This window comes from Lolium perenne, chromosome 5 (genome assembly GCF_019359855.2).
Source record: "Lolium perenne isolate Kyuss_39 chromosome 5, Kyuss_2.0, whole genome shotgun sequence".
NCBI lineage: Eukaryota > Viridiplantae > Streptophyta > Magnoliopsida > Poales > Poaceae > Lolium > Lolium perenne.
In genome coordinates, this window is record NC_067248.2 from 231557999 (window position 1) to 231576695 (window position 18697).

Below are 18697 nucleotides of genomic sequence, written 5' to 3' on the forward strand. Positions count from 1 at the left end.
CATCGTCAGCCCAAGTCGTGTTTGGGTTGACTATCTCGCGGTTGGCGATGTCCTGACGACGGCACCCGTCTTCCCTTCGCTGCGCCCTAAGGTCGGCGAAGAAGGCCTCCGTGTTGTCGAAGAAGCTCGCCATCGATTGGACGGACGCCGCCTCCGTCGCTGCCACCACCATAGTCTCTGCTTCTCGCGGGAAAATAATTTTTCCCCGCGCGGGCTATCACGCTATCCCGAGCGCCAAACTTGCCACGTCGCTTCGAGCGCGCGCTATAAATCGCCGCGCGCGCGCTATAAAACGTCGTGTGAGCGCGCTATAAAACAGCGCGTTCGCGTGCAACAAATCGCCGTGGAAACTTCTAGTCGCCGCTTCATCTCGCAATGCCTCGCTGCTTCGTCGCGCCACGCGTCGCCGCCGCTCTCCCACGCGCTCCGCCTCCGCTCAACCTTCGTCGCCGGGATGCCGCCGCGCTGCCGTGGGTCGTTCGGTTTCCGCTGCGTCCGAGCGCGTCCCAACAGCAGGTTCTATGCGGAGCTTCGCGTCGGCGGCTTCCGCCTCACCCTCGGCACCTATGGCTCGCCGGAGCTGGCAGCGCGTTCTTACGACACGGCCGCGTGGCGATTTCGGCGGCCACGGTGCGACTTCAAATTCCCGGACGTCGAGTCCCTAGAGGAGGCGGAGTTCCTCGCGCCAGCGCCGTGTCTCGTCGACAACGAGGACCGTCGCCGCCACCGCCAGGCGCAATGCCGGATCGCCATTGCCGAGCGTGACGTGGAGCTGATGCGCTAGTGCAATGTCGACAACACGGAGGCCTTCTTCGCCGACCTCAGGGCGCAGCGAAGGGCAGACCGGCGCCGCCGTCAGGACATCGCCGACCGTGAGATAGTCAACCCAAACACGACTTGGGCTGATGATGACGCTCGCTGGGATGACATCTGGACTGAGACCACCTGTGCCGACGAGTATACTAGTAGTTTATCTATTTTAATTGTATTTTCAATGTTTTTTAGTTCTTTTATTTAGACTATGTTCTATTAAAATGTGTTTGTGGCGCTGTAAATTAGCGCTTCCGCTGCGGGCGCTTTTTCATCGGGCCACCCGCGCTGCGAAATAGCGCCTCCGGTGGAGGGGAATTCGGCACATCGTGTGCTAAACGTTTGCAGCGCGCGAAGTAGGTTTTGCAGCGCCAAATTATTGCTGTTGGAGATGCCCTAATAAGGCTATCAAGGCAAGGCAAAGCAAAATTTAGACTAGAATGCAACAGATTAGTACAAGGACTGGTGGATGTTGCAAAAAAAACGTCGACCTGGTGGTCTTTGCAACGCCCCTAACAGGAGCTGGTGCAAACTGCAAAAATTTGGTCGTTGGATTTTCTTTATTTTTTCTTTCTGCGGGTTGGGGAGCAAACTCTTGTGCGTGCGTTTTTGGCGTGGGTCATGGTTTGGTCAAAGCTAGGAAACGAGTGTGTGTGTGTGTACAACAAGCTTAACCAAGGACCGCGCGCGCGCGCGCGCTGCTTTTGCGTGACTGCAGCGTCTACTACTGCGACTCGCCAACTGACGACCACCCGATCATCATTTCTCGTATTCGTACGGTGCACGGTAGCTACGTACCGCACAGGTTTTAAGGATAAATGTATGTAAGAGCGTATGATTTTGTGTTGTGTTTTGCGTGATTGGGCTGGTGATGTAGACTTTGATAGTGCGAAGCAACCATATTACCATTTCCCACTAGTTTTTTTAGAAACACAGTACAACCGTCGACGCTCACGTACGCACGCATACACTCATCCCTATAAACGAACACATCTTACTTTTATGAGCACATTCGAAAGACTGAGCCGGTGGACTGGATCTTGAAATTGACGAAGTCACCATATACGCCTCTAACTGAATGAATATTCCGCCTTTATTAAACACATAAATGTTAAACCTGAGGTTTGTATTCTGGTGGGCTGGGGGTACAACTACCTTACTAACAACCCAACCTTAGGTTGGTTCTCCCCACAAGTTTTTTTCTCAGTTTCATCTGGTTAGCATCTTGGCCTTGTTAAAAAAAGCAACGTGGCGTATTTTTTTTAGCAAGTTCTATTTTTGTTGGGAAAAACTAAAATACCTAGCCTCTATATAAAAATGATACATGCGGCCTTTATTTCAATTTATTAGCAACTGGTTTCATAAGAAACTATTTACAGGCTCCTTGTTTTCACACACCCGAGGAGGCAAGGATGGCTTGTGAACGAATGGGATGATAAGAGCATTTTCAATTGCGCCCTCCAACCAAACATTTTCAATTGCGCCCTCCACGCGCATCGTCGCGGCCCTAAAAAGCTATCTAGGTCCGGCGTGGTCCAAAAAAGAGTCTACCGTCACCATGCCAACCCTGACCAACGGGGCGCCGTACACAAGACTCTACATATGCCATGTAAATACCTAGCCAACTCTATAATTGACACAATGGTTCCATAGGGGGAAGTAGGTAACATGTCCCATGGATGTTGCACCTCCACCACACGGAGGAAGACCGAACATATAACAAAGCCTTTTTTCGTCAGTTCGATGAGGAAGATGATGATGAGGAGGCCAAGCAGTGGTCCGACGGGCCGGAGCTGGTGGACCCGAAGCAGAAGGCCATTCTTGACTCCGACAAGACGACACACAATGATCGTCTCGCCACTCAAACCTTGAAGGAGTGTGACGATGCAACCCTGACCCGCATCATCGACATTACTCATGAGAGGGCCCCGACGAAGGAGGCGTACACAATGTTTCCAAGGGTAGAAATAGAGCGGCAAAACCCATCCACTTGTAAGACCGTGCTTGGCTAGAGATGCCCCGAATAAGCACGAAGAAGTCGATGAAGGTGGCCGCCCATCATCAAACTCAACGCGCAAACCCTCGTGAGCGAGGTTTGACATTTGACCAGGGATATTACCGTGCTACGAGCGAGGTTTAACATTTGACCAGTGAGGCATGTATGGTTTTGACTGTTGAGTGTTGACTGTTGAGTCGCCCCGTCTGAAGCTTACCTAGCCGATCTGATCGTAGCTACCCTGAGTCGTCTAGACCAGTTTAGACATGCTTCTCTTGTTGTCCATGGTTATGGGCCGGCCCGGGTCGCAGGCACTGGGGACCCATGGATAGGATGAGGATGAGTTGGAGAGTGGTGAGGCCTCTCACCATCTGCATGCGCCTGCCAGCTCGTGGCACTGGGCCTGGCTATTGATGGATGCATCGAAGCATGGGAAATGCGACTCGCTCGCCTAGCTGGACAGCGACCTGCTCTGGTCTCGGCAATACCGCGGCAACGATAGATTGTTTCCGGACTTCTGGCAGTTTGGACATGTGTTGTTTTGCTTGAGTATTTGCCTGACATTATCTTTAGCTTTTGTGTGGTGTTCTTCGAGGGTAATGTACGTTGTCTCTGGACGCGCGGGGAACAACTTCGTTTTCGTGTTGGGTGGTTTGGTCAAAGGAGGGAAACGTGTTCATCACAAGTTAATGATGGACCGCGTTACTTTTGTGTGACTGTAGCATCTACCGCGACCTACGTCGATCCGGACGAGCTAGCTACTACCCCAGTACGTTTCAAGTTTTCGTATTAATTTACGCTGTACTACAGATATGCTCGATGTCTCGATCGTCTGCGTGTACTTCTGAGACTATGAGGATCGATGCTGGTGAACCGGCGCGGTTAAGTGCTTACAGCTGGTAGTTAACCCTAGATGTTGCTTTGTGTTTCTGTCTCAACGTACGGGGCTATTTGTCTTAGTTCTTTTTTTTTTTCGAACCATACGGGAGAACTGCATGTACATACTACATATTAAGAAGGGAGAAAAAGGCCAAAAAAGGCAAAAAAAAAAAGCAGAATATAGTCAGTCTTGTGAAACTCGACCTGATCAAAAAGTGGAAAAGGAAAAACACACACAGCAGCCGTAGCGGCCTGACACCTACAGAGTGAATCGACCTTTACTTGCTAGTGACCACAGCTTTGCTTCTGATTGTATCTCATCAATGAGTTACAAAATTGGTTTGTAAGCATTTTCGAACACCCGACTGTTCCTTTCCCTCCATATCGACAAAGAGATAAGTATGCTGACTGAATTCAGTTTCTTCTTGCTTGTGTTCTGCATATTTGTCAACGCTTGTTTCCACCAAGTTCTGAGGTTTCGGCTTGATATTTGAACCACCTGATCGAAACCAGCCCATTCCAACACGGAGTTCCAAATGATGTTTACCACTGCGCAACCAATGAATAAATGTTGATTATCTTTCTCCGTCAAATTGCAGAAGACACATTTCTTGTGATGGGGAAGTCCTCTTTTTTGCTAGCCGGTTTGCCATCCATACCCTTTCACGTATGATCAACCTAACCGCGATTTTGCATCTCAAAGGCGACCATGACTTCCAGATTTCGTTTGCGATATCACACTAAGTAGGAGTCTTATAATGATCCATATATACTGATTTCGATGTGAATGTTCCTTTGGCCTCCCAAGTCTATGTCCACACATCCTCTGCATTTTGGCTTAAATGTATACCATTGAGTTCTTTCCATATGGCAACAACCTGAAGAAAATCCTGAATGTTGATTTGTTTCTTGGTATCATCTATCCAAGCTCCATTGACGACCGCTTCTGCAACAGTTCTTCTTGCCTTTGTTAGAGGGTTAATTGCAAGATATATGTCCAGGGCAATGTCTTCTATTGATGTCCCTTTTGACCAATTATCGGTCCATATGTAGCACCTTTGTCCCAGTTCTTCCCCTCTGGCTATGGCTTCATTCCATTATTAATTGTCGCAGATTCAGATATATCTAAAAATAATAATTAGTACGTAGTATGAAACAGTGATACAATAGTTATATATATGCGATAGAACAAGAAGCAACTTAATTGAGATAACGCTGATAAAGTGCAATCACAATCTCACCTCTTTCATCTAGGCAAACAGTGGTTGCGTATTTGCTCTTTCACCGATCGCCTGACAGCTGGGCTTGAGGTCAATAAGCAGAATCCCAACGCTAAAATTGAGGCTCAGCGAGCATATCCTCGAACGCTTTGCCTCAAGTTAGGGCATCTCAATTCGATCCCCAAAATTTTAGAGGAGTAAACCAACTCCTAAAACTTAGAGGAGCAAAGATACTCCTCTAATCCTCTAAAGGTTGGCGGTTACTAACCGAACCCTTATATTTAGAGGAGTAATTTTTTAATGTAGAAAACAAACTATTAAAAGCCAAACATTTGGCATAGTTTAAATACAATAAAATAACATGTTTAGGAGTGAATAAAAAATAAGTTTGCAAACAAAAAAATTTAAAGCCAAACACATGGCAGGGTTCAAATTTAACGAATGACGAGAATAGTTCAAACACATCAAGGTAGCACCAAACATCCCATTTGATGTATGCGCGGCCAACTGTGATCCTTGCCTCGGCCGCCGAACATCATCATTCAAAATGATGTCCATGGCCATCTTGACCTCGTCGTCGTCATCGTCCTCCTCCTTCTCCTATGACGATGAGTCATCCATGATCTACTCCCTGAGCCTCTTCATCTACACGATGGCACCGGTTAAATTCGCACACAAAAACAAAATTTGCAAACAAAATTGGCTAGAAATTCTCACCTAGCCTCTCGATCGAACACCTGATGGGTGGAGGAGGTGACGTGGGTGGCCGGACGGTCATCGGATGGGGCATAGGGAGGCGTCGAGGGCAACGGTCCCGACCTTCTACGAATCGTGGCTGACGGATACCAATTTGGAAGAAACTGGGCCGGTGACCAGCGGAAACTCGATCCCCTCGTCAATTCCGACGATTGGGAGATACAGCGAGCGACATAGAGGTGGCCTGGAGGGCGACGCAGGGACCTGAGTGGGGTCGGCGGGGTATGGCGGTCACCCTCGGCGACACCGGCGGGATTGGAGGCGGGAGTTTTTCTCGGAAGAGGTGGCCGACTCCTAAAAATACTCCTCCACGGTCAAGTTTACTCCTCCAATTTCTAATTTTTTCTCCTCTAACCGTTTGTACTTCGGTTAGGTGCATCTCTTACCGACTTTTACTCCTCTAACCAGTTTTTATGGATCGGTTAGAGATGCCCCCTAACCTTTGATTTCGGACGCGAACATGTGCAAGAGCGATCGAGGTCGGCATTTCTGCTAAGCACCTTGTCTGAACTCCACTAGGAACGAAACGAAGCTGGCATATCCATATCCCTGATGGAATTGAGATATGCTCAAAGCCGTACAGCCGTACGCGATTGGCCCATCTGGAAACTACATCTGCAAGTGGTGTTCCTTGGATTAAGCCAACGGCACCTCTATGTGGTATTCTACCACTTGGATATGGATATGCGTGCTACCATGATGCCTCTCCAGCTAGCTCTCCCTCTCCTCGCCTTCGCGTGATGTATCGCCGTTGTCCGTGGGAGCGGATATATATCACGGTCAGGGTCCCAATTTCTCGTGGCAACTGACGGGTTACCAAGCTAGAACTGAGTATATCATTGGCTTTGATCTCGAGCCCTTGTTGTTGATCGAGGCTCCGTGCCATTCGGTGCATTTGTTGAGCAATCACAGAGAATGCACTGCAACAAAATGGTGTGCTAGGTCGTGACTGATCCCAAGGTTAACCAACGGTAAATCGATAGAGGTAATCGTGTCGTCGAAACTCGACAGTACGATTGGCACGACGTCCTGCCGGTGAAGACTGTTCCCCGTGTTACGGCAGCCAGAGTCGCCGTGCGTTTGAGTCGGCATCAACTCGCCGCTGTTGGCTCCGACAGTACGTCGTTGGTAAGCGATTCAGAAACGTCCTGTTCTGGTGTGTACGGCCAGGGCCGTTCAGCACCAGGCCATCAAAGTTCAGAGAGCTCGTGGATAATTGTTATTTGTAGCGTGCTACGAGGTTTCGATGACTTTGGACTTGGCGCACACCCCGTCACACGATCGTGACTCGGCTGGGCCAAATCTTACAGGGGCGCCCCGCGCCAGATCAAGTCATGGACAAGGATAACTGACGGGACGTTTCCAAATTTGACTCGAAACACTGGTGTGCATGCCATGACCTTGAACCAGTCTCGGCTGAACCATATCGCAAGCCTAACTGAATGAGTAAACCTGATAAGTGTTAAAGCACAGCTGTGTTGCGTTTTCTGCACACGGGGAAACCTTCGGGAGAAGCTTCCTTCTTTTTTTGACCGGACGGAGTGAGAAAGCTTGTGTGGTTGTAACCTGTAAGCTTCATTTCGCGGGTCAATGATCAGAAATGTTGGCCTGTTGTTCAGAACAAGGGTTTTCTTTTGAAATGTCTTCATAAGTTCATTCATAAACATGATATATCCTGGGTGTTGATTATTTGGGAGAAATATTACTATCAAAATTCTATCCCTCATGCAAAGCAGCCATGTGGACCTTTTTGGTGGCCGGATGTCTTTGGTCTCATTGATATTTACCGAGGGATTACTGAGTGCACAGTGAACGTGGGTGACACTTTTTTTTCCAAGCGACTCTCCAGGGGATCGATTTTCATTACCATCGCGACAACGAAATAGGAGCAGAGAGGGGAGGGGGACGCCGCTTACTGCTAGCGTTCAGGAGTTTAATATTTAGTACTCCCTCCGTTCCTTTCTATAATGCCTATTGTTTTTTCGTTTTTGTTTCAGAATATAAGAGTAAAGCTATGTTTTTTTGCAAAGAACTCCTTCCACTGATTTGTTCCGTCCAGAAAATCTGGGAACGAATCTGTTTCCGTCCAGAAAATATGGAAACTAATCTATTCCCGTCCAGAAAATGTGGAAACCAATCTATTCCCGTCCAGAAAATATGGAAACCAATCTGATTATGGAAAGAATAGTGGGAGAGGGGGAGTACATGACACGTTCGGTTATGGAAACAGGATTATTTTCTGAGATCTGATTTTAGTTTCCTATTTTGTCTCTAAGATCGCTAGGGGGTTTTGTGTCAAAAAAATGGCTTGCGCTAATTTCCGTGCCAAAATACAATAGGCACTATAGAAAGAAACGGAGGGAGTACAAGGTAAGACAAGACCGCAAGGGCCAAAAACGAAGCAACAACAAAAAGACACCAGCCAAGAAGGGCGAAACGAACTATCAGGAGCGTGCGATCAGGCATTGTCAACAACGTGGGTAACACTGTCCTCCCGTGGAAGGATGTTTGGCATAATGGTGAAGTTCTACATGAAACTTTGCCGTGCCTTTTCTCTTCCGTTGAAAATGAGGATTCCACGGTTTGGATTTCATCTCTCAGGAAAGACCAATCAACAATCTTGCTCTTCCATTATCGATAGAGGCTAGCGAGGAACTTCACTCTCTTCAGACTATAGTTGTTGACCTGGACAGGGATGACAAGTGGCCATACTCTTGGGGTACGTAATGACGATTTTGATGTGCAGAAATTCTACAAGTTTGTCTTCCGTGATATTTATCCTCTTCCATGCTTACCTATGGTCAGGAAGACAAAATGTACTTTCACCGAAGTTGGGCTTGAGGTCGATACGCATATCCATTCCCGACGATAAAACTAAGGCTCGATCTGCATATCCAGGAGCGCTGCTTAGCCTTAAGTTCTGACTAGCTAAGCTAAGCATACATACACCTAGCAGGGATGATGTGCTAGAGACATAACCCTTTGCTTTCAGACGAGTACATGTGCAAGAGCGATCGATGTCGGCGTTTCTGACAAGCACCTTGTGTGAACTCCACTAGGAATGAAATTAAGCTGGCTGGCATATCCTGATGGGATTGAGATATGCTTAAGCCGTACATATGGAAACTACATCTGCAAGTGGTGTTTCTTGGATTAGGCCAAGGGCACCTCTATGCGGTACGTACTAGCACTTGGATGATCTGAATGGATGTGATTGCCATTAATTGATACCGCGTACTGCTGGTGACTGGTGAGTACCGTTTCAGTAGGCATCACAGGCACGGCGCCGCGGATTCGAGTTGACACCGTCGTCGGAGGTCGCGACTGTTTGGTCCGACGACAGTCGCTGGGCGCTGGCGAGCGATTCAGAATAAGAGACTTATTTGATCTCCTAGACGTTCCGGATCAGACGATCAAGTTCAGAGAGGTCGTGGATAAATTGCAGTCATGCAACGAGGTTTCCAACTTTGACCTGGTGCACCCACCGTCGTCCCACGGTCTTCACTCTGCTGGGCTAAATCGTTCGTCAAATCAGGCCCTGGATAAGGATAGCTGCCGTACCTGCCGTGCCACGAGGGTTGGAAACCTTTGACTCGGGACGCCGATGCGCATTCCATATTTCCATGGTCTTCATCTTGAACCAGTCCTGAGCCAGTGACGGACCTGAGTGACTAAATCACACGAAGTTTAAGCTTAGTACTAGTAGCTCTTACATTAGCAGGCATTTCCCTTTCTTGTTGCAATCTAATCCCGCAGGCAAGGACCGACGTGATAGACCTTCTTATTGGGGTCCATGAACATTTTCGTTGGGCCGGGATGGTTATATACCCAGCAAGACTTGCCGAAGGGAACGGCCTTGCGACGTGCTGGGCTGGGCTTCTGAACTGTAAATAGTATTCGCTTCCGACTTGAGCCGCACACACCTGACTGCCGTTTAAGAACCCAACTTTGCTCCCAAAAAAAAACCCCAACTTTGCTTTGGCAAAAAAAAAAAACCCAACTTTGCAGTGTCGTGCGTACCCCAGCAGCCGCTGTTCAGTTCAAACTGACGGCAGGGTCTGAGCGAGCGAAAGGTACGGATCGTCAGGTGTGGACGCCAAAGCCAAAGTGCCAAACGACGATGGGATCTGTGTTGCCGCGCGCTAGACAATCGAGAAGAACAACAGCATGCATGCATGAATGCGCGACCAGGCTCACAGTACAGTACATGCTAAATTTCGCAGCACATGCCCGACCGATCTCATCTCTCCCTCCCGCCCGGCAGAACTGTAGATCGAGCTACTGTGCGTACGTCGAGAGCAATTGTCCCGGCCAAGAGCACTCAGCGGCCTGCATGCATGCATGGCCGTGCAACGCAAAGTGCCAGGAAGGGAGAGAAGAGATGGCTGCAAGCAAGGCCTTTTTCTCCGGGTGGTCCTCCGCTTGTCGCCTCTGCTGCCGATCCATCGTCGACGACGACGTCCGAATTCCCAATCACTCGTCCTCTCCTCTCTGTCTGACCGCCGACGGGGCCGGCGCGCGCCGGATCAGACCAATAATTCCGCGCCGCGCCGGCCGCCCATATGCGGCTAGGCGCGCGCTCGTATGATCGATCATTTGGGGGGATCACACTCTAGCCTAGTAGATTCTAGCTGGCTGAATGCAATGCATCGCATGCATATATTGCATGGTATGGGCTCCCGGCAAATTAAAAGCCTAGCCTTCTAGCACTGTGAGCAAGTCATGTACGTACGTGTACTGTGTCCAATGTCCATATGCCTCGATCATGGCTGTGGGTACCTTTTAGGTTTTCCTTCTGCTGGTGAGCCATAGGGGCAGCATGCATGCATTCATGGCAGCGCGCGGCCAAGGGAAGGAGGTTCTATGCCCTTCCGATCTAACCGGAAAATATGAGTTTGACAGCCTCCATTCCCATCCTACTAAGCTAGAGCCATCTAGGCCCAAGAGCCAAATTCAGCATGCAAAGATTTGGTTTGGCGAGGCCCCCAAACTACTCCTTGTGTGTCCCATGCCATTAGACATTGGCTCTGTGAACGTCTTTACATCCCTTCCACAGGAACCGCGGAATGATCTTCTCGAACGGTATGCTAGTTCTAGGGTTTGCAGATGGTATAACCTTGACAAGCTCGAGCCGCCCACCGCAGTTTAGCGTGGGCAACACCCCCCAACAAGTGGTTCACTACCGGAAAATCTGTCTATGCTGTGCGCCCAAATTTTGTCGTGCGGCAACACACGACAAAGAATGTAATGCCGTGAGCCTAGAGAGCCAGCGCACGGCATAGCAAAAGTGCACGGCACATTAGTCCGAAGCGCACGGCAAACAACGAGCACACGGTAAAACCTGCATAAAACGCACGGCAAAACAAAGTGCACGGCAAAGAATGGAAAAGACGCACGGCAAAACAGGCCGCACGGCATACTGGCACGCTCGGCCCACATCCACGCCCAACGTCGTAACGGAAATTGTTTGCCGTGTGCGTGCCGTCACACATGGCAAACATTTTGCATTTTCATTTTTTCATTCCGCGCTATGTTTTCCCGCGGAAGTTTGATTTGGGCGCGCGTTTCTCGTGGCGGGCATAGATGCAATCTTTGCCGTGAAGCACAACTATAGCGCACGGCATACATGCAGTATTTGCCGTGTGTCCTTTTCTCTGCACACGGCAAACCGTTTTGTTTTTTCATTTCCCCCCAATTTCACACATGTTCCTCCTATTCATTTCCATATATATTGCACTCGGAAGCCATGTATTGCAATATTTCAACTTCTACCACGCTTTCACACATGTGCTAGCTTCGACCGTTAAAGTGGGACTCCGCACATCGCCAAGGCGCAAGCGGGAGTTTTTGCGCGCCGTCATTTCATGCGGGTCCAAATTGGGCGTAACTAATTCGAAAAAAATTGAAAAAATACGAGACCATTTTCGGGGTGCCGGAAGGGCTTTATTTTGTGAAGCAGCTACATGGTGCGCATATTAGAATTGCGCGAGACCTCCGCGCATCGGTAGGATACCTCCTACGCACCACCTATCACATGCCATATGCGCGCGGTAGCCATCTGGGAATCTCTCCCGCTTCCTGCGGTGTCCCGCCGAATCCGCTGGAAACTGACCGGATTTGAACTGGGGCCACACTTTCCTTCGCTTAATAAATGGAGGGGAAAATGTTTTTAGGTCTAGAACGTGTCATTTTATGTGCTAAATGTTTTCCGTTTCGCGCATTGGCGGACGGGTGCACGCGCGCGCCCGGTACGGCCATACCGCATGTCTCGGCGGCCCCGTTTTGCACACTTGGCAAAGTAAACGGAGCCAAAAAATCGAGCGGAGCCGCGTGGCGTTATTTTATGTGTCCTATTAACCACTGCAAAAGACGGAATTGGGATACGGCAAATATTTTGAAAAACCCTTCACGGATATGGCTATCACATCCGGAGTTCTATAACTTTTAGGGGAAATGAGTAGGAAACGGCCCGTTTCACCACATAGTTTGTCGGAACGAGGCCATATTTGGCACGTGCGTGGGCCTTGGGATGGGAAGCAAGGCCTCGGTCGCGGATTTCCAATCCGACACACGGGCGACGGTTTTTCCATTTTCGGGGTGCCGGAAGGGCTTTATTTTGTGAAGCAGCTACATGGTGCGCATATTAGAATTGCGCGAGACCTCCGCGCATCGGTTGTATACCTCATACGCACCACCTATCACATGCCATATGCGCGCGGTAGCCATCTGGGAATCTCTCCGATGACCTTCCGATGACACAACGTAGGCTGAATTGGAGGCTGAGAAGGCACATAGGGAGAAGGCCGAGGCCCTCCTTACTCAGAACCAGCAGCAGATGGCGATGCAGCAGCAGATGATGCTGTGGATGACACGGAAGCTCAGTGCCCACGATGCCCACTTATCGGTGAGTTCTTGCTCATAGAACCTAAGACGAAGCCTAATTCCATACACCTTACCGTGTTTGATGTTTGCCTAACCATACTGCTTGGAAGGGTTAACTTGTCAATAAGAATTGTATACTTCACACTTTTTTATTTAAAAGAGCAGTCAATTGGTTAACTTGTCAATTGGCAGTCATAGTTAAAAGAGCAAATGCATATTCCAGTGATAAAGTAATATAAGTTAAAAGAGGACAATCATAGTTACTACTCACAAATGATAACAGCTGGAATTGGCACTTAGCAGAGAGTGGTGTATGAGCTCAAAATAGACTTCACTGGTGCATATGTGCTACACAGAATATTGTTTCCAACCAGGTTCACAGTATCATCTCTTGATTTGCAGGCCTCTATGCCGAGTGGCACCACTCTTCCTACCGATCCACCTCCTTTTGACATCAACACATGGGTAAGTTGTATCCAATAAACTTGCTGCCCTTGATTATTATCTATAAAAAATAATCGGAAACCTGATTGCTGAGGTGCAACTGCCTATTCATGTTTCTATCTTGTAGCTACATGCCTCGGGTGGATCCAACAACATTGAGCTCCATGGGCCATCCACTCAGGATGGGAATGACAACTTGATGACGCCGCCTACAGGGGGACAACCTAGCTTCAACAACCTCGGCATCGTCCGCCGGCTTTGAAACCTCAACACGAAGGATGAACTCTTAGATCTTCGGGTGTTGGGCAATGTGTCAATGTAGTATGAATCTATGCACTTGTTATGCACTATTTGTGTCTATGGAACATGTATTATGCACTATTTGTGGTTATGGAACTTGTATTATGCACTATCTGTCAATGTATTATAAATCTTTGTTGCCTTTGATGCAAATATGTTGCTGTGGTGCCACTGCTGTTGGCTTTGATGCAATTCTATCAATATCTCTATTTTAATTGCAGGGATTCCTGTAAACAAATAAAAAGAAAAAAACAGTGTTTATTTGCCGTGAGTCAGCACACGGCAAACAAACCAAATGGCCTATGCCGTGAGCCAGTACACGGCAAAGAGGCCACGCGTCGGCCACCTGTGTGCCTGGGAGCGCGCATGCGATCCTTGGAGAAGGCTTTGCCGTGAGTCTTTCTCCAGGAAGCACACGGCACAGATAAACGCACGGCAAAGCTTCGGCTCACGGCGAAGAGTGTCACACGGTGAAGAGTTAGCGGACGGCATAGACTGACGCACGGCGAAGGAACGGCTCACGGCGAAACAAGGGCGCACGGCAAACATCAAAACAAGGACGCACGGCGAAGACGACGCTCACGGCAGACTGCGCCACGGACCTACCGTCTGGTTCCGTCGACGTTTGGGACGTCGTTAGGTGCTTTACTTTGTCGTGGAGCTCGGCACGACACACGGCAGAAATTGTTCCGTGCGGGTCTGCGTATGCGCACGGCAAAGATTCATTGCCGTGGCCTTCTCTGCCGTGTGCTCTTTGCCGTGCGCTAACTCACGGCAAAGTGTTTGCCGTGTGGATTAATGTGTTTGCCGTGGGTCCTAGGCACACGGCAGAGTCCAGATTTCCGGTAGTGGTTCGATGCACTGTCCTTGGGCACTAGCTGTTGGAGCTGCCGCTACTGACAATCTTGAGATTGAAAATTCAAAAATGATAGATATGGGGATCCGAGTATAGCCAAATGATGAATTCTACTAGCTGTTGAAATTCAAAAGAAAAATTAAAAAATTCTGGATATAGCCAATGATGAATTCTACTAACAAAAAATTTAATGTGAAATTCTTCATATTTTAATTTTTTTAAAAAAAGATCACATGGAGATTTTGCGCTTTTGTAGCAATCATCATTGGCTACATCTGAGATTTTTTTTCAGCATTTTTTAAAACTTTGAAATGTGATTTATATATTCTTTAAAAAATAAAAGGCTACATGTAGGTAGGCCTCCTTTCGTAGTTTGCATTGGTTTGTTACTCTTGATTCTTGGGGCCTATGAACATTTACGTTGGGCCGTCGTTATATGTCCCAGCAAGACGGGCCTTGCGACGCGCTGGGCTGTTCTGGGCTGGGTGCATTTGTTGTAGGCCTGGATTACGACGCACGGACGTTTATGCTTTGCGAAGATCGAACTGTTCATGCGGTGTGCGGAAAACTGAAAGCAACAGTGCCGCAGGCTGCGATCTTCAGAAAATGGTTGGCTAAAGCATTGTTGACCATCGTGCCAGGTCAATGTCAGTGCAAATTCCCAGCTCTACCGAGCTAATGCCGTACGTACCGCAGCAGCAGGAGCTGATCGCCAGCAACTGATCGACCGCAAAGGCAAAAGGGAAGGAGCAACTGATTATGAGCCGCCCACTGCAAGAATGATAACTTTTGATCTTTCCGTCCGTCAGACAAACGAGAAGGAACTGAAGGAGAAATCAGACAGAGGGATCGGCAGTTCGACCGCCAACCGATGGTCGCTGCAGGCCTGCAGTGGGAAGAAGGAAGGAGAACCGAATGATCTGCCGCGCGCTAGACAAGCGAAAGGAACCGCAGCATGCAGGCATGAACGCAGAGTTGCAGATGTGTGTTGTGTCACAGCCACAGCCAGGCTTCTGAATTTCGCAGCATATGCCCGACCGATCTCCTGCCCAACCGGCCGCAGCACTGCGCAGCCACTGTGCGTACGCCGAGAACACGCAGCGGCATGCATGCATGCATTCAGGCGGCAGGTGCGGGTGAGATGGCAGCAAACAATGCCTTTTCCTCCGGGTGGTCCTCCGCTTGTCGCCTCCATGGATCCATCGTCGACGACGACGCCCCGATCCTCTCTGACTGCTGTCCGGGCAGCCGGACTGTAGATCGAGTGCCGGCGGGGCCGACGCATGCCCGTCGGTTCGGCCAATAATTCCGCGCCGTTCGTACGCGCGCGCACGTTGGATCGATTGATCGTCCACACCATGTGTCGTAGTACCATGTACTATGATCGGTGGATCATTTGCCGGGATCAACGACTATAGCAGTAGCAGTATCTAGATCCTAGAAATAACTACTCCCTCCGATTCATATTAATTGATTTCAATATGGATGTATCTAGAACTAAAATGTGTCTAGGTACATTCATCTTAGAGTTAATTAATATAAACCGGAGGGAGTAGCTGAATTATTTGTGTTGAATTACGTGGCATGGGCTCCCGCCAAATTAAAGCCTATCCTTCTAGCATTGCGATCGAGTCGTGTACATGTACTGTCCGTGGCTGTGTGAACCTGTTAGATTTTCCCCTGCTGAGCGAGAGAAGGGAGGGAGATGGTCTGCAGATCCCGTTTCATCGGTTCAGTCCTCACTGTTTCATATGTCAGACTTAAGTTTCTAGGTACCTAATGAAGTTCAGTTCTACCTATCCCAAATTAACTACGAGACCTGGCCTTGCTTTCACAAATGCCAACCATCAAAATACCAGTCAATGGCCCAATCATGCGCAGGTCCTTCTGAATTCGTATGCTGCCCTGACATGGGTAGACCATACATGCTACTGTACTTAATTGCTATCCGCTTGCAGTAGCTACTGTACTTAATTTCCAAGTAACTAGCTAGTTATGGTGTACCAAGTGCGAAGCTCGAATGAATTGGTCAGCTGCCATGTACCGAATGCCAACCAGCAAAATACCTATAGCTTTTCTCTTTTGTCGTGCAAGAAGGAAAAGGCGCATTTTCGCGTCCATCTTTTGTCGGCAAAGGGTTAGTATTCGGGAGAAACTGGCCGTCAGCAAATGTTTAGATAGTCAACGCCAAACTTTTTGTCAGCAAATGATAATGCGCCGTACGTACGTACATATGTACTATATATAGTTTCCATTCTCGAAATAAAAGTATATATACTTTCGATGCATGGAAGGTTGATTAAACTATTGGATTTGCAGAACTAGATTCGTTCTCAGTTAAGTTTTACACCATTTGATTTGCTTTGTGATTCGTGCTAGTCATGAGTTGCAACTGTGATTTATTGACATCATCTGACTGAGAACAAAGTTAGTTCTCAGTCGACTGAGAAATAGTCAGTCCCTTAAACTATACCAGTGTGCTAGCAAGGCTTTTGAGGGTAGCAAATATCATTTTTACGAATGCACTATATGTTAATCGTGATGGAACGATGCGTACCCCTCCGGGGGCATCGGTTGCGTGTTTATATAGGTGTAGGGAAGAGCCCCCATACATGGCATACAAGAGGTATACGTATACGTGTCGGAGTACTACTCCGTACCCGTACACATATGATTACATAGTCTAACATCCCCCCTTAATCTAACCCACGGGAGAGGTTTAGATTACGCTTAAACTCATCTAAGGATTTTACAGCAAGAGGTTTAGTAAAGCCATCACCAACTTGGTCCTTGGTAGAGATAAAGCAAGCAAGAGTGTTGTTTGCAACACGCTCCCGAACAAAGTGATAATCAATCTCAATATGCTTCGTACGAGCATGAAACATTGGATTAGCAGACAAGAATGTGGCACCCAGATTATCACACCATAAGACGGGGCGCTGTCGAAGCTGCACACCAAGTTCACGAAGAACAGCTTCCACCCATATCAACTTTGTAGTAGCATTAGCCAAGGCTTTGTATTCAGCTTCCGTACTGGAACGGGAGACAATAGCTTGTTTCCGAGCACTCCAAGAAACTAAATTCGGACCAAGAAAGATAGCAAATCCTCCAGTAGAGCGGCGATCTTCAAGACTGCCTGCCCAATCAACATCTGAAAAAGCACTGAAAGGTGTAGAAGTGGACCGTCTGAACGTAAGGCCAAGCTGAGATGTATCCTTAACATAGCGTAGTATCCTTTTAGCTGCCGTCCAATGAGCAGTTGTAGGAGCATGTAGGTACTGACAAACCTTATTGATAGAGAATGAGAGATCTGGCCGTGTAAGAGTGAGATATTGCAGAGCACCAACAATACTGCGATACTGGCTATTGTCATCAGGACCAAGAGGTGTACCTTCATGCAAGGAAAGGGGCTCAGACGGTGACATCAGAGTAGGAGCTGACTTACAATCAATCATACCAACTCGTGTAAGAATGTCATGAGCATATTTTTCTTGAGTAAGGAGCAACCCATCATGTGTTCGTTTCACTTCAAGTCCAAGAAAGTAATGGAGATCACCCAAGTCTTTGATAGCAAAGTTGGCCATTAGATTCTTGAGCAAAACTGAGATAGCAGCATCAGATGAACTAGTCACAATAATATCATCAACATAAACAAGAACAAAGATAATAATACCAGACTTAGCATATAAAAACAGAGAGGTGTCAGCCTTGGATGGAAGAAATCCAAGCTCTTGTAACTTGGCACTGAGTCGAGAATACCATGCACGAGGTGCCTGTTTCAAACCATAGAGAGCTTTATCAAGTCTGCAAATATATCTGGGGGTATCAGGATGTTCAAAACCGGGGGGCTGTCTCATATAGACCTCCTCTTCCAGAACACCATGAAGAAACGCGTTCTTGACATCTAGTTTCCGAAGACTCCAACCACGGGAGACAGAAATAGAGAGAACAATTCGTACGGTGGCTATCTTGACAACATGACTGAAAGTGTCTTCATAACCAAGACCATACCGTTGCTTGAATCCTTTCGTAACCAACCGTGCTTTGTAACGATCAATAGTACCATCAACACGTCTCTTTATACGGTAGACCCATTTGCAATCAATAACATTTTTGTTGGGACTAGGAGGAACAAGAGTCCAGGTCTTGTTCAACATGAGAGCATCATATTCATCTTGCATAGCAGCACGCCACTGTGTGTCTTTGAGGGCATCAGGTAAATTGCGAGGCTCGCTTGTGGAGAAGAGCATACCATATCGTACAGTTCCGTCAATATACTGTTTAGGCTGGCGTATACCTTTTTGCAAACGGGTGCGAGGGCCTGGTGGCGACGATGGTGGTGCAGCAGGGGCATCAGATTCCATCGCTGAAGATCCGGCAGAAGAAACAGTCGGCGAAGCCACATCAGAGGTCACAGCATTGTGCGCCACACCCGATCCAAGAGAAACAGCGTTGTCGCTGTCGGACAGGGTGTCCGCGTCGGAGGAGACAGGCGGGACCCCAGCGCCACGCGGCCGAGGTGGAGTGGAGGCGGGCGGGGGTGTGCGCGCAGCT

General features: G+C 48.3%; 2 protein-coding genes across 2 annotated transcripts; both read left to right on the forward strand.

Annotated features, from left to right (window-relative positions):
* The first annotated feature begins 454 nt into the window (after positions 1-454).
* On the forward strand, positions 455-784 carry LOC127304174 (ethylene-responsive transcription factor ERF011-like). The gene has a single exon (XM_051334875.1). It carries the CDS (start codon positions 455-457, stop codon positions 782-784), a length of 330 nt encoding a protein of 109 aa, XP_051190835.1.
* Positions 785-10042: 9258 nt separating this feature from the next.
* Positions 10043-13359, forward strand: LOC127304175 (uncharacterized). The gene is made up of 4 exons (XM_051334876.2): positions 10043-10243; positions 12428-12565; positions 12946-13008; positions 13115-13359. The coding sequence occupies exons 1-4, from the start codon at positions 10043-10045 to the stop codon at positions 13247-13249; spliced, it is 537 nt and encodes a 178-aa protein (XP_051190836.1). The 3' UTR covers positions 13250-13359.
* The last annotated feature ends 5338 nt before the right edge of the window (positions 13360-18697 follow it).

Bases quoted from the DNA above. Each gene is read 5' to 3' on its own strand.
- LOC127304174 (XM_051334875.1), top strand. From the start codon at position 455: ATGCCGCCGCGCTGCCGTGGGTCGTTCGGTTTCCGCTGCGTCCGAGCG.
- LOC127304175 (XM_051334876.2), top strand. From the start codon at position 10,043: ATGGCTGCAAGCAAGGCCTTTTTCTCCGGGTGGTCCTCCGCTTGTCGC. The intron at 10,244-12,427 runs GTATGATCGATC...GACACAACGTAG, and splicing joins ATGCGGCTAGGCGCGCGCTC to GCTGAATTGGAGGCTGAGAA. The intron at 13,009-13,114 runs GTAAGTTGTATC...TCTATCTTGTAG, and splicing joins CTTTTGACATCAACACATGG to CTACATGCCTCGGGTGGATC.